General features: G+C 44.8%; 1 protein-coding gene across 2 annotated transcripts in view; it reads right to left on the bottom strand.

Moving 5' to 3' along the window:
* Window positions 1-25,059, bottom strand: part of Ptgr1 (prostaglandin reductase 1) — a 45,875-nt gene that overhangs the window by 2,949 nt on the left and 17,867 nt on the right. Inside the window, exons 1-8 of one of the 2 annotated variants that reach the window (XM_040737839.1) lie at window positions 24,037-24,162; window positions 21,663-21,778; window positions 19,909-19,954; window positions 18,748-18,804; window positions 15,912-16,079; window positions 10,942-11,059; window positions 8,187-8,342; window positions 2,449-2,557 (exon numbers count right to left, since the gene is read on the bottom strand). In XM_040737839.1, the coding sequence (XP_040593773.1) occupies window positions 2,449-2,557; window positions 8,187-8,342; window positions 10,942-11,059; window positions 15,912-16,079; window positions 18,748-18,804; window positions 19,909-19,954; window positions 21,663-21,768 (760 nt within the window). In that variant the 5' untranslated portion in view covers window positions 21,769-21,778; window positions 24,037-24,162. Of the gene's footprint in view, window positions 1-2,448; window positions 2,558-8,186; window positions 8,343-10,941; window positions 11,060-15,911; window positions 16,080-18,747; window positions 18,805-19,908; window positions 19,955-21,662; window positions 21,779-24,036; window positions 24,163-25,059 lie in introns of those variants that run through there. The other variant, XM_040737840.1, reaches the window with a different exon arrangement.

Genomic DNA, 25,059 nt, shown 5'->3' with positions numbered 1-25,059 from the left:
TGAGACACACTGTCGAGGTTCTCCGAGCCCCGCCCCCCCCCCCCATTTTGTGTTTCCTCCACTCCTTTCTGATCCACAGGGCTGGCTAAACCGCTAAACCGTGCGGTGGGGTGAAAATGGCAAAGACATCCACACCCCAAAACCCCAGAGTCTGTGAGTATATTACACTCCACGGTGAAAAAAAAAAAAAAAGAGAGCAGCGAGGGAAAGGCTGCATTGGTTGCCTGGGAGCCCGCAGCTGAGAGCATGACAGGAGTCGCACGCTCTTCCAAGAGCCAAAGGATGGCACGGTCGGAAGGACAGAAACAATGCATCTTTGGCGTCTGGGACAACCGGCATCGCTCATGGCTGAGGTCTCTATTCTACCATTCGTAGTCAGGGGAATGGAGCCTCGTCTTGAGCCAAACAGAAACCGGTGTGCAGCGAGTGGCGCATAAATGCTGGACGTGCCCCCAGAATAAATGAGTTTAAGTCATAACGAGTCCATGCTCAGACCACTTCTGCAGCATATGTCACTTCTGCTAAAGGCCCGTGGCACAACCTGGGTTTCCTTTCCAGCGAAAAGTTGAACCAGGCCTAGGGGAGACGGCTCAGCCCATAAAGTGCTTGCCATGCAGGCATGAGAACACGCGTTCAGATGCCCGGCACCCATGGAAAACACCACGCACAGCAATTCGAACCTGTCACTCTAGGTAGGATCCCTTGAAATCATTGGGCCAAGCCATCTAGGTGAACTGATGGGCTCCAGGTTCAATGAGAGACGATAGTCCCAAAATATAAAATGGAGAGCAACTGGGAAGATCCCTCTGACCTACACACACACACACACACACACACACACACACACACACACACACACACACGTATGTGCACACACCACCCACATAGGTGAGAACCTTCATTTCCTCAACTTGGAAGAGATTGAAATACTGTTACTGAGCTAACCACCCAACAGGAATGTAGGTTTCTTTTTTTTTCTTTTCTTTTTTTTTCCTTTTTTTTTTTTCTTTTTTTTCTTTTTTTGGTTTTGACAAGACAGGGCTTCTCTGTATTGTTTTGGAGGCTGTCGGTCCAGCCTGGCCTCGAACTCACAGAGATCCGCCTGCCTCTGCCTCCCGAGTGCTGGGATTAAAGGCGTGTGCCACCACCGCCCGGCAGTAGGTTTCTTTTTTAAGCACAACAAAGCAAACATAGCTATAAATTGGCGGGCATACTGACTTGTCGGAGCTACACTGATGCTAGAATGTGCTAGAGTTTCCAGGCCCCAGAAGTAAGGCAGAAAATCCTGTCTGATTAAAACAGAAGGTCAGCTGCTATCTCCAAGATCTATCTGGGTATCGAAAATTCCAAAGACTAATTGCTAAAAAGACTAAGTCAAATTACTAGATCCAGAAATAATTGGTTATACCTATTTTTGTATTTTTATTTTTTTGGTTTTTCAAGACAGGGTTTCTCTGTATTGTCTGGAAGGCTATCCTGGAACTCGCTTGGTAGTCCTGGCTGGTCTCGAACTTACAGAGATCCGCCTGTCTCTGCCTCCCAAGTGCTGGGATTAAAGGCATGCGCCACTAACGCCCAGCTTAGTTGTACCTACTTTAGACTGTGATTAAGAAAATGTATCCTGGAGCTCTCTTTGGTTGGCAGACAGGTGGTTTCCCAAAATTCTATCTTAGCCTCAATTGCAAAAGAAGATGGGTGAAGGGTTTGTCCCTACCACTGAGTTTGCTAAGTGCATCTGGAATTTCCTGGCTGGAGAAGGCAGTGTTTTGACTTTCCATAACTCACAAGGGAATCTGCAAACATCCCTTCTTTGACCCTATCCACTGCTCTAAGCTCCCCTGTCTCCATGCAGTTCTGTCATTAATCAGTGATATGGGATTTTATTCACACTAGTCAAGCCCAGGACTGAAGAAGTAACCAGTTCTGTGGTCCACCCATGTCCTAATTAGAGAGACACAAAGATCCCCTTTTCTTCTTTCTCCTTGGGGACCTCAAATAAATCTGTCACTCTGATGACAGAGAGAGGACCTGATGTGAGGAGTTGGAGCACTTTTGTGTTTTGGGTCACTCATTCGTCTTGAGGCAGAGGCTTACACAAGATTCCCCCCACAGCCCAGAAGCAAAGAGTACAGGGATCTCTGTTCACATTGCTTTTGGACCTCTGGGGGTATAAAGGAGAGGGAGGGGTGACTTCAGTATAGGAAAGCGAAGAAGAGAAACACGGAGAAATAAAGAGGCCGATCAGAGTGTGTGTGTGGCAAGAGGGTGGGGGGCCGTCACAGGCCTTTCTATTTTAGGGGAAACGGTCAGACCCCATTCAAGCGCAGACGCTGCTGCTCTAGGAGGTACAGTCCACACCTGTGAAGACACGACAGCTGTCCCTGCCCCACCCCCATATCTGTGAACCTTCCCTTTTGTCCAGTCCTCTTACTAGCAAGAACACAATACCTTGGGAACATGGACCAGTGCGGTTGTACTGAGAGATGGCCCCACAGATGGCAATTCTTCCAAATGTCTTCATCTGGTGTATAACAGTGTTTGAAAACTCTCCACCCACCTAAGCAGACAGCCGAAACCAAACAAAAAAAAAAACACTTAATTTTTAAAATCCATTTAGGAGAAATCAACAAAATTAAACAGTACAGCAGTTGCAATGACTGCAGCTAAAATACATATCAGAAATGGACATTTCTAGGAGACGGGGGTGGGGGATCAGAACTTTGAGGTTATTCTCAGCTACATAGTGAGTCTGAGGCCAGCCTGGGTTATAGGAGATGGTTTGCAAAGAAGGGACATTTTCATTTGCCCTTAGGAAGACATTTTACATAGCATAAAGCTAATATGTTAAAAAAAAAAAAAAAGAATCTTCTGCAGAGCCCAGTTGTCTCCAGTTGTCCTAGAATCTAAGGTTTACAGAAATACTCGAAAGGCATCTGAGGAACAAAGGTACACAACTCACACTTTCAAACTTCAAAAATATACTGCAAAGCTGGGCGGTGGTGGCACACGCCTTTAATCCCAGCACTTGGGAAGCAGAGGCAGGCAGATCTCTGTGAGTTCGAGGCCAGGCTGGACCAACAGCCTCCAAAACAATACAGAGAAACCCTGTCTCGTAAAACAAACAACAACAACAACAAAAAAAAAAACAACAAAAAATACTGCAAAGCTCAGTTGAAAACAACAGGGAAATAGAATATAGGTCAGTGGAGCCAAACTGAATCCAGTTTACTATTAATTGGTTTTCCACATGGATGAATGCCAAGGGGGTTGAAAAAGGGGGAAAAGCCTCAACCATTGGTGCAGAGCTACATACCCACGTGAAAAAGATCAGAAGTGGCCCCCCTAAGCTATACACACAGGCGACTGAATATGCAGCACAGACAGGAGTGTCAGAACTAACATCTAAACCCTTAGAAGCAAAGGGGCCAAGTATCGGTGACCCCGAGAAGGCAACATTCCCAGATGGCATAGCAAATGCCCGACCAACCCAGGAAGTAATTAAGACACCTGTGCTTCTAAGGATACCATCCAGAAAATGAAGACAGCTCACAGAGCTGGAGAAAAAAAAATCCCTGAAAACCATATACTGTCCATCTTCATTCTCACAGGAGCCCATATTTGTGAACTATATTTGATGCAGAAGTCTTGTGTATATGTCAATAAAGCACTGTTGGCCAATAGGGAAGCAAGATAGGTGGGACTAGGAATCCAGGAGGACTCTGGGTAGGAGAAACACAGGGAGTCAAGATGTAACCGCCATGGGGATAAGAAGCCCGGAAACTTCTCCGGTAAGAGAAATACTTAGATTAACAGTTATGGGATAAATACTTAAGTCAGAGCTAGCCAGTAAGAAACAAGCAAGGCCAACAGCTTCATAATTAATACAGCGTCCTGTGTGTTATTTGGGGACTACAACGCGACAGAGCCCAGGCGACTGGTGGGGAAAATCCAAGCGGTGGCAAGGAAAAGGCTTCACTAACACATATTACTTGCTAAGACTCATCTGTGCCTTCAAAATGGGTCCCAGGTCATTTTCAGACACTGGCAAGTCCCAGCAGAGACTGAGCAAGCAGGCCTCTGCCTTCCTGTCAAAGACAGATGATCAATAGAGGGCAATTGAGCCCTGGCTCTTTGCAGAATGGAGTGGAGAATGGATGTCAACTTTGTGGGTTTAGGAGAAAGTGACTTAAGACTTCAGCTTGGCGCAACATGCCTGAACCTCTCTTTTGTGAAATAAAGTAAATAAGCCACAAAAGGGGGGTTAGGATTAAAGATTTTTTTTCTAAAATTCCTCTCAAGGAAAGCTTCTCCCACGCAGAATGACAAAAGCTTTAAAGGAATTTTAGAAACAGAAGAACGGAGAGACGCACAGATTTTTGGTAGCAGCATTTTCTCAGGTGTGCTCTGTTTTGCTAGCTACAAGCAGAGATTCACGCGGCTCGCTTACGGGAGTCTTCCTGACTCGGCAAAAACAAAAAAAAAAAAAAAAAAAAAAAAACCCAGCAAGGTTGTTTTAAGAGACTCTGCTAACGATTAAAAGGTGTGTACGTACAGCTGGAAGTGGCAGCTTTTGCTGGATGTCAGCATGGACTGAGGCGGTAAGCTGGAGTCACGCTTACGCCCGCCATCTTGAAAACGTCAGTTTAAAACAGCCGCGGTTTTACAGGTAAGACATGTGGCCAGAAAAACATAGAGATTTACTGTAAAGTCAGACTTTGATAAAGGAAAGCCTCTAAAGGTTTACAGTCTGTTTAAAAATATACGTGAGATTGAGAGAGAAAATGAAACAGCAAAGTGGTATATAAATACAAAAGCCGGCATTGTGGTGGCACACGCCGGTAAGATTTACTCCAGAGGCAGAGGCAGGCGGGTTTCCAAAGAGAAACCCTGCCTCAGAGAAAAATAAATAAAAGTGAAAGAAATAAAGTAATAATAGATAAATAAATAAGCCACGTAAAGATGGAAAATACACAGAGAGTCTGGATACTGTACGCTATTGTGTTTTTCAGTTTTTTGATTACTCAGGAAAGAACTGCTAAAGTACACTTGATTATAAATGCTGCTGAATTAATCCAACTTCTATCTTTTAAAAATGCCTTGACTTCAAAATTTAAGTATAAGGATATGTTACTTGGGAAAGGAGATTTTACTTATGTTTCTACAGAAAATGAAAAGCTGAGGATTCCTTCCAGGCTTCTGTGGTTTGACGAACCAAGACCCCCGGGAGCAGTGGACCTGGTGTTCCAACAATTGAAACAGCTAAGATGATGCAGCCTTACAGACACCGAAAATATGAACTTATACAAGTTTCTGAGTTTTCTCATGATCCCCATAGTATGAACGGTGCCCCCTTCCAGCAGGAAGCAGTTTGGAATGAGCGACGTCCAAATTCCCATCTTGTTTATAAATCTTTGTTTTCATTTAAATGGGATTGTTTATAATTGGTTAATGATCACAACCAATCTCTTTTTAATGGTAAAAAGGGGAATTATGGTATGGGTATTGTTTTTCATTTGATACAAATTTAAGGTCAATTTTGTGATGTATATATTTCTCCTCTTGATTAAGTATTGTGCTTATACTGATGTTTTAAAACGTAATGCATAATTAAATATAGACTATAGATAGTTACTTATAATAGTCAGAATTTGTAGTTAGGTAAGTTAGGTTTTCTAGATATACAGAAATATATTTGACATAAACAGTCTTCAAACCTTTCAAAGACCTTCAGAAAATGGCATTTAAAATGGTTTAGGGTTTTTCTTGACAATGAGAAATGTCTGCTCCTGACAGCACCAATTACGTCTGAGATGGGCATCGAAGAAACTCATTATGGAGTTTACTTTCAACATGGCAAGATTAGCCATTTGGGCAAGAAACTGCTCTTGCCTAGACTGTTTGACTGTTGCTGTACAATCTGGACATGCAGGACCCACAGGAAAGTGACTGCTGAACTCAGTCTTACAGGGTTCCTGCTTCATGGAAGAGTCTACCAGACTTTCTGCAGGACACAGAAAAATGACTGACAGACTGCCAACGCAGATGGACAGTTCGAAATTTCCTGCTTTGCTGAGAAGTCTGCCAGACACACTGTGGCCTACGGGCTAAAGATGGATGCCCCAACGTTACAGAGGAACTTCGGGTGACTGTCCAGGCAGTAAGATATCTCTGTCAATCCTAGTGTTTATATATTATCCTTCTGTGGTCTTTGATGGGAGTTGAAGACAGTTATAATTATAGTTTTCCTTAGTTATGATGAAAGATAAGCTACATATAGGACTTTGGACTCACAAGGATGGGATGGATGACATTTTCTTTAAATCTTGCTAAATGTTAATAGACAAAATGTTGTAACTGTGTTCTTACTTGATAACTGTTCTGTTATATACAATTTGACTGTGTTAAATTTAAGACCTTTCTTTTTGTTTAAACAGAAAAGAGGAGATGTTGGGGAAGTCTTATGCCAATAAAGCACTGTTGGCCAATAGGGAATCTAGATAGGTGGGACTAGGAGTCCAGGAGGACTCTGGGAAGGAGAAACATGAGAGAGTCAACATGTAACGCCATGGGGTAGGAGCCCGGAACTATTCTCCGGTAAGAGACATACTTAGATTAACAATTATGGGGTAATTACTTAAAGCAGAGCTAGCCAGTAAGAGACAAGCAAGGCCAACAGCTTCATAATTAATATAGCCTCCTGTGTGTTTATTTGGGACTGATGGGGCTCTAGAACCAGGCTGGCGGGAAGGCTACTCTCAAAGAAAAAGCTTCTCTTAACAATAACCCACACGAGAAATGTTTATGTGTAGACATTTCTCCTAGAAGCTACGGTTCAGTATTCCTGGTTACCTTACACAGCTACTGAAAATACTGAAAATTAACCTCAATGAAGAGATGTGCACTCATACATATAAGGAACTGATAATCCCGCTGAGAGCTAGGTCAAAGTTCTGTACACATGTCCCCAGACATGATACATGCATGTCCATGAGCAATCTTTGGTGTTGTTTGGCACAAGGAAATGTAAATCAAAACCATACTGAAATCACTTCCAACAGATTATGATGGACATATGAACTGAAAACCGGTCATTACAGGTGGCATTCAGGCTATGGAAAAATTCTAACCCTTTAAGGCCATTCTTAGGAATGTACAACTGTGCAGTCACTTTGCAAAAAAAAAAAAACAAAAAACACTTTGGCAATTTCTCAAAATGTAAATGTGAAGTTTCCATATGACTTCACAATTCTACTCATAGATGAATATCCAAGAGAAATTAAAACAAATTCAAACAAAAATCTGTATATGAACGTTCACAATAGCATTACACAATGGTCAAAAGATGTAAAGAAACCAGATACCTATCAATTGATGAACAGACAGAAAATGTGGTATGTCCATACAGTGAAATATCATTCACTCATAAAAAATAATGAAGTGCTCTTACGCTCATACCTACTACAACATGGGTGGATCTGGAATCATTTTGCTAAGTGAAAGAAGTCAGATACAAAACACATTTTTGAGCAGGAAAAAATGAGGTAACTGACGACTAACGTTTCTTTGAGGAATGATAAATATTACACAACTATGGCCATACAGTTTGGTACTGAAAATGATTAGGATCCGAACTCTTTCTTTTGCAGTGCTGAGACTGCATCCAGGGCTATGTATGTGGTAGGCAATAGCCCTATTACTGAGTTACAGCCTTAGGCTAAAATTCTACAGTTGACTTATTTACTTTTGAGTCAGGGTTTCTCTAGTGTTTTTGGAGGTTGTCCTGGAACTCACCCTGTAGACCAGGCTGGCCTCGAACTCAGAGACACACCTGCCTCTGCCTCCCAAGTGCTGGGATTAAAGGCGTGTGCCACCAACTCCCAGCTACTTTTTAAAATTTATTTATTTATTTGTTCAGTGCTTGATATGAGGGACATGGTCTCATGGGTAAGCCCAGGCTTGCCTTGAGCCTGCTGTCCTCAACATCGTGAGTGCTGGGATGATAGGCATAACCACCATGTCTGACTATGCAGTCTAAATGAGTGAATTTCACAGTCTGTATATCTTAACAAATCTTTTCCCCCCCGAGAGAATGTACTTTATTCATATATTCTAGGTAGAAACTTTAGAAACATGTCAATTTAAGTAACACATTATTGATAAACCAGGTAAGCTCGGTCCGTACTTACATTGTCAAAGTAGCAATCATAACCATCAGGAGAGGCCGTTCTCAAAGCTTCTTCCAGAGACTTTACTGTCTTGTAGTTAAAGGCAGCATCGAACCCCAGCTTCTTAAGATAGGCTACCTTCTCATCAGACCCCGCCGCACCAACAACTTTGCAGCCCTAAATGGGGGGAGAAAAATGCAGACCGTTGATGAAGCAGAAGCAGGACCTGATTCCACTTTCCCAGTTGCATACAATCAGGTTGCTCAAGAACACTCCTGGTGCTAATCAACTTTCCCACCCTATGGCAAAACACCCAAGAAAACAACTTAGAGGAAGGAAAGAGCTATTTCAGTTCACATTTTCAGATGGTTCACTCCATAGTCTCTTGGCTCCATGTTTCTGGAACGTAGACTATACTTATCACAGCTGAAGGGAACAGCATTAGGAAAGCCACTCAACTATGACAGCCAGAAGAATGAGAGACAGAAACAGATAAGAAGAATCTAGAACAACTTCCAAAGACAATTGTAATGATCTACTACTTCCAGCTGAGCTTTTGCATTCTAGTTTGTCCGGTCTACCAACAACACCATCAGACCATCAAATGAGTCTGTCAATAGGTTGACCCATTGATGAGGTCAGAACCCCCATAATCCAATCACTTTACGAAAGTCTCATTTCTGAAGCAGAAAAGCAAGCCTGCAACGTGTGGGAACACATTTCCTATCCAAGCCACAGCACACCCCATACACAAGGAATCCCACAGAAAGTCAACAGACCCTGAGGGTGAAGCTGGTCCCCCACTCCCAGCCTGGGACCCAGCTACAGCTAGCCTGACCACTCTGGAGATTCCTTCTGTGCCTAATTGCTTTGTGGTCCATTTCAACTTTAACAATCCAGTCACTTGACCTCCTGAGTTCTTCACTATAGAGCATCTCTTTTCCTCCAATGCCATAAACCCTACCTTGGTGCAGTGTTTCATCTTTATTGTTGCTGTGGGGTGTGTGTGTGTGTGTGTGTGTGTGTGTGTGTGTGTGTGTGTGTGTGTGTGTGTGCGTGTGCAGATGCCTAGGAAGGCCAGAAGAGGGCATCAGACCCTCTAGATCTGGATATACGTGATTGTGAGCTACCATATGGGTGCTGAGAACTGAACTTGGGTCCCCTGGAAGAGCAGCAGTGTTTGTAACCATCTCCCCAGCACAGTTAAATGCTTTCTTAGAACATCCCCTCTCTCTCTCTCTCTCTCTCTCTCTCTCTCTCTCTCTCTCTCTCTCTCTCTCTCTCTCTCTCTCTCTCTCTCTCCTCTCTCTCTCTCTCTCTCTCTCGTATTTTTAAAATTTTATATTTATTATTAATCGTGTGTATGTGGTCATGATATGTGAGTATGGGTACATGCATGCAATAGCACATATATGGAGGTCAGAAGACAACTTTGTAGAGTCGGTTCTCATCTTCTTCTTGAACCTTTATATCATAGATTGAACTCAGGTCATCAGGAAGGTACAACAAGCTCCTTTGCCCATGGAGTCGTCTCTATAGTCCTCCATGTTAAAAAGATTTGCAATTGAAATATTGGAAATACTTCTGGTTCATTTTGTAATCTAGCCTATGCTAAATATAGTCAGACATCCTGAGTTCAGAAAAGGAAAACAAAACAAAACAAAACCTACAAATCAAACTTGTACGTAAAGGATAAGAGGGAAAAATTTTCTTTAAGTGTTATCATATCAGGGATTGGGGTAAAACTTAGTGATAGAGCCTGTATTAGCATGTACTAGACCCCTGGGTTCAATTACCAGCCTTGCCCCAAAAGCTACTATCAATTCCAAAGGTATGAACCTACAGTACGCCACTACATCTTGAACTTCTGGAATGCCAGAATGGCGTTGGAAAGCATGTGTTAACTTGCTTGCTGTGAAGTTAACATGACAAAAGCCAGAAAGACTCATGAGACCCAGCTTCTTTTCCCATGTACATCCTTACTTACCTAGATATCTTCTACAGCCTCATTTGTGTTCAAGCTCCTATTAGTAACAGAGGCCAGCCCCTGGCTGCTGGGTACAGTCCTACATTCCACTCTATTCCACTTACCCTGCCCTGTAACAACATGTCCTAAGTCCTACACAGAAGTCTTTGGCAAAGCTACAGCACCCAGCTAGGTCACCTGAGAACATCCCCACTAGGAGAAAACAAATCCTAATCAGGTCTGAGCTGCCTGCTATCCTGTACACACACCATCAGGCCGAATTCTTTGAGCAGAGAGTTGTCCAAATCAGAGCCTATGCTCTGCTTACATCTCTGTCCCAGGAGCTAGCTCCCAAACAATGCCCCACCACCCTAAACCTGGTTGCTCATTTCTTTCTGGTGCAACGGACAGCCTTTGCAAAATAGAACCATGTGGGTGATGACTCTTGGTTTGGCTGACCTCAAGTCCCCGTTTGTATTCCTGGAATCAAACTGAGCAAGAGAATGTGCAGTAGAAACAAGACATAAATGTTACGAAACATATTATACATATTGCTAACTACTCAGCAAACCAGATGGGCCCATGCCTGACTTAACATCTGTAATGTTATCACCCAACACTTGTCAGCTCGTGTTTACTGTTCTCGTCTCTTCATTCCCCTCTCTCTTAACCTCTAACTTCTAAACAAGTCCCAGCAAGTGGATTGTACACGGCCCCCTCCGAGTCCAGAAAGTTCTCTGTATTCGCTGCTGCATTCCCAGCGCACACCGCGGGTCTTGCGGAGAGGTGTGACTAGAGGAAGACACTTACCTTGAGCTTAGCTATCTGCCCCACTACAGAGCCCACTGCTCCTGCTGCTGCGTTGACCATCACTGTTTCTCCACCCTTCACGCCACAGATGTCAAGCAGGCCAAAGTAGGCAGTGAGGCTAACGAAAGAACATAAAGATGTGGGAATAGATCCGGTCTCTCTCGGTCTCCCTCTCTCCCTCCCTTTCTCCCTCTCTCTCTCGGTCTCTCTCTCGGTCTCTCTCTCGGTCTCTCTCTCGGTCTCTCTCTCGGTCTCTCTCTCGGTCTCTCTCTCGGTCTCTCTCTCGGTCTCTCTCGGTCTCTCTCTCCTTTCCCCCGGCTCCCATCCTAGTCCCCTATGTAGCCCAAGTTGGCTTTCAAATGGCAAACTTCCTGCCTTTTCATAAGTGCCGGGATAAGACACCCTACATACCAACACAACTTCACACAACACACTAGTGTGCACACATGCCCGCACATACACACATGCATAAATACACTCCAGTGTGTGACTACACACACACACACACACACACACACACACACACATCTCTCTCTCTCTGCAACCCCAAGATCATCAAGAAACCTAGGCTGCTTAGCCTGTGAACCCCAGGGATCTGTCTGGCTCTACTTCCCCAGCACTGAGGTTACAAGTGTGTGCTACTGCATCCAGCTTTTAAGTGGGTTCTGGGGATCCAACTCAGGTCCTTGAGTACTTGCAGACTGAACCATCTCCCCAGCCATAGGAAACTTTAAACAGGAAAGCAGCAGAAGGCCAACCAAGACCAAGAAGTTTCTCTTACCTGCCAACATTGCTCTCATATTAACCCTGAGTTTTAAACTTGACTTCATATGAAAATTCACTGTATGTAACTGAAGTACCAAAATACAAGTCAAAGCAAGGGGTTGGGATTAAAAATGAGTTCACTGGTAGAAAAAAATTGCATCTTTGACTTAAAAGCCAATGAAATTCGTATGTATTTCTGTGACTATTAAGCCACCTGCAAAGTTTCTGACAGATGCATGGTAAAGTCAATGCTGCCTGAATGATTCAGCTTCGTCCTATAGTCGGAGCCATGAGAATTGTTGGGCAGTGACAGGCAGAGAATCCACATAAAGCCATGAGACGCCTAACAACATGCCGGCCAGTGGTGGGCAGAATGTACGGTGATGCTATGTAAGATGACATCACCTAATGACACTGGAGCATTCTCAGTTTGTGTAAGTTTAATTTGCAAAACTATGAAAAGTCTACTCTGTGGTTCACTTTCTAGAGATCCTGCCATCAAGAGATGCATGGCTGCACCTGACATACCCTTAATCTATTTGTCAAGAGACAGAAGAGGCACCACCTACCTATGTCAGACTTTTTAAAATTAATTCCTATGTCCAACCCTAGATTCACTGATTCAGAAACACTGGGCCACAAAAATTCAAAATTTAGTCAGATTTCATGAATGCTAGCAACAGAAAGCCACTACCTGATAAAACAGGGGCACTGGAGATTTCTGGGCAAGTTAACCTAACTCCAAGAGACACTGAGCTTACTTTTCCTATTGTTGTCTCTTAAGATTTCAGAGATTGAACCCAGGGCCCTGTGCATGCTAGGCAAATGCTCCAGCCCAGGCTACATGCCCAACGCCACATTTTCTGATTGTGTCATCACACCAATGTCAACCAGCATCTCTCTTCCACAATCTACCTCCATAGTATTTTAAGAGTCAGCTTTCAAAACAAAACAGGTAAGATGAAGAGTCAACAAAAAAGTCCTGGGGGAGAAAATGCTCTATAAACCAGGCTGGTCTCAAACTCAGAGATCTGCCTACCCACAGAGGCCTGGGGTTAAAGGCATGCACCACCATGCCTACCCTGATGATCTATATCTCAAGCTGGCCTTCAAGTTCATGATCCGCCTGCCTCAACTCTGAGTAGCTGGGATCACAAAAGACACTTTAGACTCCTGTGTCTCCTGCATGTTACAAAATGTTATTCCCACACTGGTAACACTGGGAGATGATGGAGCATTTAAGAAGGGGGGCACGTCCAAACCAACTTTTTCCCGCTTTCATTTAGCCTCGGGAATAATTGTAGTTTACCTTTAACTGGCAAGGAGCAACTGCATAAATGTAAATACATGAAAATGCATATGTATAGTGTGTAACACATTTTAAATATACACTTACCATAGAATATCTAAATTAAGCTAATTAAGACACACATTACTTCACATAGTTATCACTTCTGTGGTCAGAACACTTCAAATTTACCTTTGCAGTAATTTTCAGCCTTACTGTTGTTGTAAACTACACTCCTGCTCTAAGACAGATCTCTTGAACTTATGTCTGTAGACGGAGTTTCTTTTCCACCTGGTCCCACCGCTGTTTACCCCCAAATAAATACACAGAGACTTTTATTAATTGGCCGATGGTTCAGGCTTCTTATAGACTAGCTCTCAATTATTAATCCATAACTATTAATCTATGCATTTCTAGATGACCTTATCTTACCAGAGAATGCCAGGTCCTATCTTCCCAATAGCTACATGGCATCTCCCCCTATGTCTTCTCCCCAGAATTCTCATCCAATAGCCCTGCCTATACTTCCTGCCTAGCTACTGGCCAATCAGTGTTTTATTTATCAATCAACATATACAGAAGGACATCCCCCATCATCTCCTCTTTTGTCTACAAAAAAGGTTCTAACTTTAACATAGTAAAATTACATATAACAAAAAAGCTGTCAAGCAACAACTATAGTTACCAATATTTAGTCTAACATTTGGCAAAATTTATGGAAAATAATCTATCATCTATCCTATATTTGTGAATCTGAAGTTTTATATGTCTCTTTTTTTTTTTTTTTTTGGTTTTTTCGAGACAGGGTTTCTCTGTGGCTTTGGAGGCTGTCCTGGAACTCGCTCTGTAGACCAGGCTGGCCTCGAACTCACAGAGATCCTCCTGCCTCTGCCTCCCGAGTGCTGGGATTAAAGGCGTGCGCCACCAACACCCGGCGTAATTTATCTTTTATCATAAGAAAAAAACATAACTGTCTTTAACTTCATCAAAGATCTCAGAAGCATAATATATAAACTCTAGAATTGACAGACATCTTGCTGCCTGGACAGTCACCCAAAGTTCTTCTGTAACATTGGGGAATCCATCTTCAGCTTATAGGCCTAGCATCTCTGACAGAATTTTCTGTGAACCAGGATAATAGAGTGACTGCAAACCTTGCCAAGACAAGGTGGTCCAGTCCTTCATATTTGGTGTCCTGTATGTTCAGTTTGGACAGCAAACTGTCAGCAGTTGAGGCAAGGGCACTTTCTTGCCCAGTGGCTCACCTTTACCACAAAGAACTTAAACTCCATGTAGAGTTTCTTTGGTGCCCATCATTTTCTCTAATGTAGATCGGTGCTGCCAGGAACAGCATGCCTCATTGTCATAACAAAATAACCTATGTTATTAAAACATGTTAAATGCTATATTCTGTAGATCTCTGAACTGTTTGGAGAATATATCAGTTTGACCTTGTAAACATATCTAAAGTGACTACAAGTTCAATGGTTATAGTTGACTATAATTACTGAACTATATTTCCTTATTGTCCTATATAGTTGATAATAACTTTTGAGGAATAGAATTTGTATTACATTGTTAAATGAGCTGTATAGATATAATACCTTGAATATGTACAGTATGTTTTAGCAAAATTAACCTCAAATTTGTATCAATATACAACATTTGTATACAGTACACAGAAGTCTAATCCAATATAAGATATTTTAAACTAGTAGTTGCTTTTTAAGAGTAGATTCAGTAATCTACCTTTTCATCTCAACATATGTCTCCTGTGATGGGGGAGGTCCTTTTGTGTATATGTTTCTCTTATTGGTTAATGAATAAACCACTGATTGATTGGCCAGAAACTTGCCACTAGCTAACCATAGAGGTCTGGAGGTCTGTACAGACAGACAGAAAGTGATATAGCTGGGAAGAATCAGGATATAAGCAGGGACAAACAGGAAATCACTCTTTGCAGAGACGCTTAGCAGATGCCATGTGAGACTACAAAGGAGTAAGAGGTCTGGACCCTTCTGCGGTAAGATAAGACCAAATGGAAACACTTAGATTAATAGAAATGGGTTAATAATTAAGACAGAGCTAGCCAATAAGAAGCCCTAGTCATTGGCCAACAGTATTATAATTACTATAAGTCTCCGAGTGTTCATTTGGGGACCAGGCTGGCAGGAGAGAGTGCTTGCTACATTCCTGTCTAAATAAACTTTGTGTTGGGCAGGGGTGGTCCACTCCTTTAATCTCAGCACTTGGAAGGCAGAGGCAGGCAGATCTCTGAGATCAAGGCCAGTCTGGTCTACATAGTGAGTCCCAGGACAGCCAGGGCCACATAGAGGAAACCCTGTCTTGAATACCACCCTCCAGATAAAAATAAATTTTGTATCTATGGCTAAACATGTCTCTCAACCCCTATCATTATCCTATCAGCATATATTGTTTCTCTAATCTTTCAGCTTTAACCCCAATATCTGTTTCTGGGCTTTTATTATTAAGACCAACTAGAATTTATGCTACAATGCAGTGATTACATCAGAGGTCTCATGATTTAATCACTTTGCCCAAACCCCACCTCTGAACACTGCTGCATTGGAAACTAAGCCTTTACACACAAGAGTCTTGGGAAGGGGTCAGCCCATCTCCAAACTGTAGCATAAGTGGGATCTAGAAAGTAGGCTAAAGTGGAAGCCCCTGTAGAAATGTAGCAATCTCTTCCAGCTCCAGCAAAAAGTTACTTTTCTGGTACAGACTTGCTCCTTTTTAAAGGTTACATAGTATTTTATTTATAACATTCTCTTTATTCATTCACTTAACATTCTTAACGTTTTTCTCTTGTGAGCCTTGTGCCTTAAGTCTCCCATTGCTGGTTAAGTTATAATGTTAGATATTCTGACAAACAAAACATACCCATGACACTTACCCTGGCATGCCAACTGTTCCCAAAGCCAAAGACAGTGGTAGCTTGACTGGCCACTCTGAAGGCAGCTTTCTCAGATCGTTCCCATCAGAAATGGAATGTGACGTCCAGCCTAATAAAGCCACTACGATGGTTCCTGTGGGGAAGGCTGGGTTTTTGCTTTCCACGACTCTGAAAGATAAAAGTACAGTAAGACATGTGCTATATTTTCCCATTGATGGGGGTCAGGATGATTTGTAGGGAATGTTCACAAGAGGCCACCATGACTGACACTGAGGAATCTCCCCTTAATTCTCAGCCACGTGGGAGCCATCAGAGAAAAATGTCCTCACCTGGTCCAGCACCAATCCCTGTCCCTGTTTACTTCCCTTCCTTTTAGCAAGGGTCCTCTGGTTCCAGGTGCCTCTATCCTCCATCCTCTACACACCAGACTCCTCTCTCCCTTCACCCTGTCCCCTAAGTCCTCTTTCCTTGTTAACATTTCCCTCTGTCATCCTTTCCCACAGTAGTAGGAAAACAACTGGGGCATTTTATAATCTCACCCCCTCCGTCTAATCAAGTGTATAACCAAATTTCCTCATTTTTCCATTCACATAACCAACCAGAACAGCATGCTCTCTGCCTTCAGCAGTGCACCAAGGTTACAACCAACCTGCTAACTGTAAAACACAGTGGCTCTTCTTCAACATCTTCTCAAGTTTTACTTATTTGTCATTCATGTGCATGGAGGAGGAGAACACGGCCACTGTTGAGAGTCTAGTATCTTGCCATCACAGGTTCTAGGGATGGAGCTCAGGGCAGCAAGGCTATCCCTACTCACTACCAGCCTCCGTTTCTCTACTCTGTCCCTGCAGTTCCCAGGACAGACTTCTCCGACCTGCTTGCCTTTCCTTTCTAAGCTGCCTCCTCTTTTCTTTCTGCCTCATGTACTGACTTCCTGCAGCTCTCTTACCTTCTCCTTACTTCTCCTGCCTTCCCAAGTCACAGCACTATATATATATATATACATATATGTATGTATGTATATATATATCATATTTATTAAAAATTTCAAATAAGGCCTGGCATTGGTGGCGCACGCCTTTAATCCCAGCACTCGGGAGGCAGAGGCAGACAGATCTCTGAGTTCGAGGCCAGGCTGGACCGACAGCCTCCAAAACAGAGAAACCCTGTCTCGTAAAACCAAAAAAAAAAAAAAAAATTCAGATAAAACGAAAATGTCAGACTGAAAACTCAGTAATACAGTACTTTCCTGGTATGCACATAACCTTGAGCTGGGTCACACAAGCACAACCATTTTTTGAAGCAAAAAATTTTTGGAAAAAAAAAGCTTAAAGAAAATCAAACAAAAATAAAAATCAGCTATAATCCAGAAGAGGGATGGGATGGAGGTCAGTGGGAGACATGGGAGGCTGGGAGGGAGAGGGAACTGGTACTGACGTATAAAATAAGATTGTTTCTACGCCGGGCGTTGGTGGCGCATGCCTTTAATCCCAGCACTCGGGAGGCAGAGGCAGGCAGATCTCTGTGAGTTCGAGGTCGGGCTGGACCAATAGCCTCCGAAACAATACAGAGAAACCCTGTCTCGTAAAAACCCAAAAAAATAAATAAATAAAAAATAAGATTGTTTCTAAATAAAAAAAATAAGCTAAATCCTACAACATACAGATAACAGCTAATATTTTGGTATGCTTCAAGGTAATCTTAATAGTAGATTTAAAATGTATAATGTATACTTACATAGCTGAAGTAATGTTTTGCAACCTAATTACCTCTCAGCAATAGATTAGTTTACATGTAATTCATATTTCCTGTGTTATTAATAATCTTTTAGAGCTAGACAGTGACACCACACCTTTAGTTCAGCACTAGAGAGGTAGAGGCAGGTGGATCTCTGAGTTTGAGGCCAACCTGCTCTACACAGCTGAGTTCCAGGAAGCCTGGGAAGTTACACAGAGAATTCCTGTCTTGAAAAGAACATTAAAAAAAATTCCTTTAGAAACTGTAATTTCAAATGGTTGATTTTAATTACTCCACCAGTAGTTTTTTTGTCAATATCATTCCTACTGTAAATTACATTTTAACTAATTATTGTTTTTGAGACAGGGTTCCTCTGTGTAGCCCTGGCTGTCCTGGAACTCACAATGTAGATCAGGCTGGCTTCGAACTCAGAGATCCTCCTGCTCCTGCCTCCTGAGTCCTGGGATTGAAGATGTGCGCCACCACACCTGGCAGTGAACATAATGCAAAGCATTCTTGTCTAAGTGGTCAAATACATGTGCACACACATATACACGCTTACACATACACAGAGAAACCCTGTCTTGAAGACACACACCCCCCCCCCCGCCAAAAAGGAATGAAGAAAACCATTCTCCGTCTCCCCCCTTCCCTCCGTCTCCCCCCTTCCCTCCGTCTCCCGCCTTCCCTCCGTCTCCCCCCTTCCCTCCCTCCCTCCCTCTCTCTCTCTCTCTCCCCTGGCCCCATCTGCCAGGAGGCAAGAGGACTCTCCTACAGGCTCCTGTTCCCGTAATCCTTCTCACCTCAGGCCCAGACTCAGCAGAGGCAAGGGCTACGTGCTGAATCCTATAAAAACCATGACCCAGAAGGAGCTGCTCCTCCCTCTTCAGTCATTTCCCTAAGATGTTTGGTCACAGCCACACCATCCTCCCATCCATCCCTCTCAGTTGAGAAGGGGGCGGGCCTTCCCACACTGTTTCCTAGGGAACCACCGTAGGCTGGAGAAGGAGCTGCGGGAACAGCGGACAGACAGACAGACAGACCTGGCAGGAGCGTGAGGGCGTTGATCTGAACACCGAGGCAGGTGTAAACCGCTTACCTGGCCACCTGCTCACCCATCATCTTATCACCCTCCTTCAGTTTTTTCGAAGCAATTCTAAAAAATAAAATAAAATAAATTTAAGAAAGAGCCATTCTTTTTTGTTTGTTTGTTTGTTTTTTTTTTTAGAGACAGGGTTTCTCTGTATTGTTTTGGAGGCTGTCCTGGAACTCGCTCTGTAGACTAGGCTTGGTCTTGAACTCACAGAGATCCGCCTGCCTCTGCCTCCCGAGTGCTGGGATTAAAGGTGTGCGCCCACCACCGCCCGGCGAAAGAGCCATTCTTAGTGTGCAAGACTATCTTGGAGGAAAACGTCTTGACTACCAAACCAAATGGTAAAACACTGGACAACACCCAATATACCGGGGCAGTACAACCAGGTGAGACACAGCACGAGGCCGCCCTGCCTTGGACCCCAACATACGGCTCTCTGTGAAGGAATGTGAGGATCTTACCACTACGCCCAGCTGGAGGCGAGTTTCTGTCAACAACACGCAAAACACAATGTGGGCCCTGCTGGCATCTGTTTCCCCAATGTTAACCCACCCCCCACCCCCCAAAAAAGGATGCTAATTGCCACTTTGTTTTGTTTTACAGGGTCTCCCCTATGCCTGGTTAATATCTTTAAATGGTGTGTTTCCGCCAAGAGCGAGCTGAATCTTTGCCTATCAGCTACGGGGGAGAAAAATACTACAAGGAGGCTGTATTACTTGGGTTAAAAAAAAATTGCTGAAGTACCATCGATGGGCATTTGTCCCCTCTCCGCCCTGCCCTCCAGTGCTTTCAGGGTTGCAAGTTTGAGTCAAGCCACATAATAAGCAAATACCGGCGAAGGGAAGGCAATATATGCTGGTTTTAGCTTTAGCGCCTTATGCTCAATTATTGCCGGCAGGAAATGGGCAAGTAGGGGTCTAGCTCCCGTCCCCTTCCCCACCCCCATCTCTCCTGGAAGCAGCCCCGCTGAGCAATGAAAGGCAAACTGCGCAGAGCAGACCTCTGCCTGGAGAGGATGAGCACCGTTGAATCTCATCGCTGATACAGCACAGGGAGAACTAGGGGAAAGCCTGGGTGTTCTAATCATGGGCTATCCTAAAAGATGAGCTGCGTCGCTTCAAAAAAAAAAAAAAAAAACATGGGAAAACCTGAGGAGGGACACAGTACCTCATGTAAGGATCCACAGAAAGGAACAGGGCTTCCAGCAGGACCTCTACAAAATAAAGCACCCAGATGCCGTTAGAGACTCCCAGCCCTGACGGCTGCAATACTCTTGTCTTTTCCGCTCAGGGGCCGCCCCTCTCATCTGTGATATTGGTGATTGGTTCACTGTGCTGTGGGCTGATACCAGAGCCATGTGCGGTTGTAAGGGAAACTCTCACCATGAGCTTCACTTTCAGCTCCCCACCCCTGTGAAAAGAAGGGCTTTCACACACAGCCCAGCCCAGCTGAAGATGACGATACTGCTACCTGTACTATTGCAGGTGGGTCAGTTCATTTGATGTTTTCAACTATTGTTCCATCCTATTTAAGGTCAGGTTAAGTAACTTACCATGGCCACTTTTGTAACTCACCGTGGTACAGTGTCCATGTAATGTCTTAGCTTCCTAGTGTGACCATGATTAAGGCCAACTTGGGGAGGCAAGGGGTTTGTTGCAGCTTACCTGCCTCAGTCTCGGTCTACTATAAAGGGACACCGGGGCAGGAGCTCCAGGAAGGAGCCAGGAGGCTTGAGTTGAAGCAGAGTCCATGAAGGAATCCCCACTTACTGGCTTAACTCTCATTATTCATCTGCTTTCTCAGACAACCCAGGACCACGTGTCCATGGGGGGGCACTGCCCACGGTGGGCTGAGCCCTCCTATATGAATCATTAATCAGGAAAATGTCTATAAGACTCGCCTAACCCGAAATTTGGTAGTGACATTGTTCTCAGTTGAGGTTTCTTTTCCCCCAGCTTGTGGGGGAAACTTGAGAGAAAAAAAATTAACCGGGACACAAAAGTATTTTACTAACTTCTCCAATCCATACAAAAAGATGTGTTTTGCTAAAGCGGCCCTCCACCGTGTGTTTTCTGGAACTCTGAATCCAAGTTTCGGTGACCCCATCCTGTTCTCAAAAGTTTAGTCATTGTAACACACTCTAGACACCGCTCATAGGCTTGGCCCTGGGCACAACTGCTGAGAAATGCTTGTCTTACTGTCATCCTCAGGCTCACCAGGACAGAGGGGACGTCCTCCTCTGCCAAAGCCTAGAAGCATAAGGTATCCGGGCGTGAGCTTCATCAAAGATACTGGGGAAGGGGGTCTGTGATGACACTAAAGCTTCATGGAAGAAAAACCCTAAAAGGTTTATATAGCGGGTTGCAAAAGGGTCATCAAGGCCTCCCACCACTGTGTGTTGGCCTCTTGGCCACTCTTCCAATCAAGGAATCTGCTTTCATAGGTTGAGGGTGAAGCCCAGTGAAGCCCATGAGGAAGGAGGAGGAGAAAGAGGCGGCAACAAAAAAAGAAAAATTCGTTGGCCTTTAAATCTGGGCAGCTTGCTTTGACCCATGGGATTTTAAGAAAAGCAATATTGAGTAGAAACCTGAAAAGTTCTTGAACATTGCAGCTTGACAGCCCAGACTGTTCTAGATCCACAAGACCGCTACAAGAAAAAGAACCCAGCCTGGCTGTCCAGAGAGCCGGGAAAACTCCAGCCTGACCCCAGCAGAAAGCCGTGATCATTAGGCAGATGAATGAGACTTATCCCTAAGGTAACTAACCATTTAGCCCAGGTGAGATGCCGCTTACACTAGCCTAAACTACCAACACTCAGAACTGTGAACTAACAGAAAAGAAAATTGTCGTAAGTCAAACTTAGGGATTGTTCATAAGGCTGCGGAAGCTAACGGATACAGCCTCTGCCAGCTCCGACTTACCCCCATTATTTAAGGGTGGGAGTTCAGTAGTCTTCAACTCGAAGTCACTGTCGGTAGGGAAGCCTTCAAAGTGCTTCTTCAGGGTCCAGCTCTTGGCCTGCACCATCCTGATGTACCTAGAACACGGTGAACGTGTGGTCAAGTACCATCTTCAAGTCCCTAGGCACAGCACTCAGGCCAGAAAACACAAGCCCATCATCACACTATCATTTTGTCACATCCATTTAGAACTTTCTGGGATTATGCTAAGCCCTTCATATGTCTGATCTCATGGTGGAGGGGAGGATGTTTCGAGACAGGGTTTCTCTGTGGCTTTGCAGGCTGTCCTGGAACTCACTCTTGTAGACCAGGTTGGTCTCGAACTCACAGAGATCCGCCTGCCTCTGCCTCCCGGGTGCGCCACTAATGCCCGGCGTCTGCTCTCATTTTATTCCCATGACTTTTCTGTAAGAGTCACTGTTAAAAATCACTTTAGGGCCAGGTGGTGATGGCACACGCCTGTAATCCTAGCACCTGGGAGACAGAGGCAGACGGATCTCTGAGTTCAAGGTCAAACTGGTCTACAGAGCTAGTGCCAGGAGAGGCTCCAAAGCTACACAGAAGCCCTGTCTCGAAAAACAAAACAACAACAACAACAAAAATCACTTCAGGTGTGAACCTGCAGGAACAAGCTAAAAACAAACTTTCAAGGCAAAGAAAACGCAAACTGACAAATTCTGTCCGGGCCATGGTGGAGTTTCTCTAGGACATTAAACAACTAATGGGCTCCAGCCGTTTCTCCCATTCTACAGAAGCATGGACCTCATAGCCACCCGGGGGCGCCGCTGCTCCATCTAATTTTCTCTGGTTTTGGCTCCAATGTGGAAACTGGTTTAAACTTGCCTCCAAGGCAAACAAACAAAACAGAATAAATAAATTAGAACAAACCGTCAAAACTGCTCTGTGCTTTAAAGGGTCTGGGCCACAGAACTACACATCATCACGTGGGACCCCAGCGAACTCTCCAGACAGGCACTCAAGGCTGACCAGTTTGCCCACTATGTCTCACCCTTGGAAACAACCCCGACTGGAGGACGGCGAGAGGGAGAATCCAAACCCCAGTCTCCCTATCTACTTGTCTCTGGTTTCTCCACAGGGGTTCATGAAGCCCAGGCTGGCCTTAGCGAACTTGCAAATCCGATCCTCGCGGGAACCGTCAAAAGGTGCCAATACCCAAAACCCAGACCCTCTGCAGTAACAAAAGCTGCTGAGTCATCTCTCCAACCCCACACCATTCCCGTTTTTTAACTGAGAGCTTTCATCGACAGGCGCAGCGTGTATGCAACGTGGAGTGCGTGACACACCCATCACCTTCTTTATGCACTTGCGTCTTACGAAGCCTGTTTGTTTTGAGCTGGTCTTTACGGCTGCCAAGATTCACACTCCCATCTGACCCTGCGCCCTTTGACCAAGACTTCCAACCCTTCTTGGTTTGTTGTGTTTTCTGACACAGGGCTTGACTGTGCAGACCAGGCTGGCCTTGGACTCATTCTGAAGCGGAGGCAGTTTTGGAACCCTCCATCCTCTTGCTTCCACAAGCTGGGGTAGCAGGCGTGCTCCACCACGCTCAGCTGGAGCCTAGTTTCTTGTTACCATTATTTGTGTGTGTGTGTGTGTGTGTGTGCACGAGACACAGGTGTGTAGGTGTCGCCAGGAGCGTGCAGAGGTCGAAAGACCACCTTCTGGAGTGGGTTTGCGCCTTCCACACCTGTGGGCTCCAGGCTGTAGGATTTGCCCTGCATGCCAGCACCTCCACCCACGAAGCCATCTCGCAGGAGGATATTTCCCTTTTGTTTTAAGGCTCTGCACATTTCCGTCCCTCTTTTCAAAAGGGCAGCACTTGGTCCTTCAGAACTTGCCACAGGTCTAGGAGGACCCTTGGGATAGGGAGTCCCGGTACTGTGTCCTGTGGCCTGTGGCATGCATGACCTGGCCTGCTCGGTCGGCTCCTTGCCGCGCGTGCGCGGATGACCATCCCTGCCTTCCTTGCTTCAGTTTAGCAATCCTGAACACTCCTAGGCCAGACCCTTCCCGGGTGCTGGCGGTTCCGCCGCATGCACGGGAAGATCAGGCTGCAGGCGGACTTTGCTCCTTCCCCAGCGCGGTATCTCAATCTTTCCAAGAACCCACTGTGACTGTGAGGCTATCCTGGGCTCCCCGACTTCCTGAGTGCAGAACCTAGGGATCACTGGGCACCGCTAGGGTGGGGGTGGAGGGACCTCCAGCGCTCACTTGCTCAACCGGGGCTCTAGATGCTCAGCGGGAAGAACGAACCGGTCCGAGGAAGGAAGAGGAAAAGGAGAGGGATCAAAAAAACAGCAGTATGTCTACTTACAGAAGCTCAGAGAAACTCCTTGCCTGGGAGGCCGCTCTGAAAGCTCAACTAAGCGCCAAAGGCTCGACTTTTATTGGGCGGTCGGAAAGGGCGGGGCTTCTCCAGGGAGGAGCCGCTTCTGCAAGCCTTGGAACCTCGAGCAAAGGGTCACAAGCCAGAGGGAGGGACACTGGGAAGGGTTTGTGTGTGTAAGTGTCTCTTTGTGTACTAAATAATACTTTTTTTTTACTGAAGAACTCAATTTATGTTCACCAGGTCATAGTCAAAGAAATCAAGAAATTTCCCAGTTAATTCAGACAACATCCCGCCTTCACCGGTCAGCATTAATTATGCTAACTAACCACTATTTAATTGCGGGGGGGCAGGTGCTAGGTTCCCCTGAAGCCTTCCCAAAGAAGGCGAGCGATCACAGCATCTAAAAGTGTATTTTTTTTTTTTAAAGAATGAGTTGAAACGTAGTTATGGTAGCGGGGAGATGCAGCCTGCACCGCTTGCTGCCTGCAGCCTGAGGAGTTCCCAGCTCATGAACCTCCATGGCATAAAGTCACACCCTAGACTAGAGGGCAGAAGGCTTCAAGGGAATCAGTGGAGAAAGTCAGCTAGTTTACTAGCGGTGAGGAATGATACTTGCTTTAGATTCAAGTGAGTTCACTAGAGGCAAGGGATGACACCTGCTTCAGATTCAGGTGGGGCATTTGGAAACCTATGCCCTTGGGTGACCTCGCAATCTTGAATCGCATTGCTCCAAAAAAAATGTAGTTTACACCCAAGTTTAAAGATGTAGGGAGAGGGTGCAAGCTGGTTTGCTTTCTCCTCGAGGCAGTCCTTCGTAAATCGTAAATGAAATTTTAGGGAGGCTTCCTGAGGAACATTGTTCAGGTTTAGGGCACTCACGGGGGGGGATGCCCTAAACTCCCTGTGACCACAAGTCACAAAACTTCTTTAGCCAATCTTGTTTGAGATGGTTTAGGAGAACACCGGTCATCTCCATACCAACCCCTGCCTTTTGTGTTGAAGCTCCTG

The sequence above is a fragment of the Mesocricetus auratus genome, unplaced genomic scaffold, assembly GCF_017639785.1.
Source record: "Mesocricetus auratus isolate SY011 unplaced genomic scaffold, BCM_Maur_2.0 Super-Scaffold_6730, whole genome shotgun sequence".
Lineage (NCBI taxonomy): Eukaryota > Metazoa > Chordata > Mammalia > Rodentia > Cricetidae > Mesocricetus > Mesocricetus auratus.
This window is presented reverse-complemented; position numbering and strand designations above follow the sequence as displayed.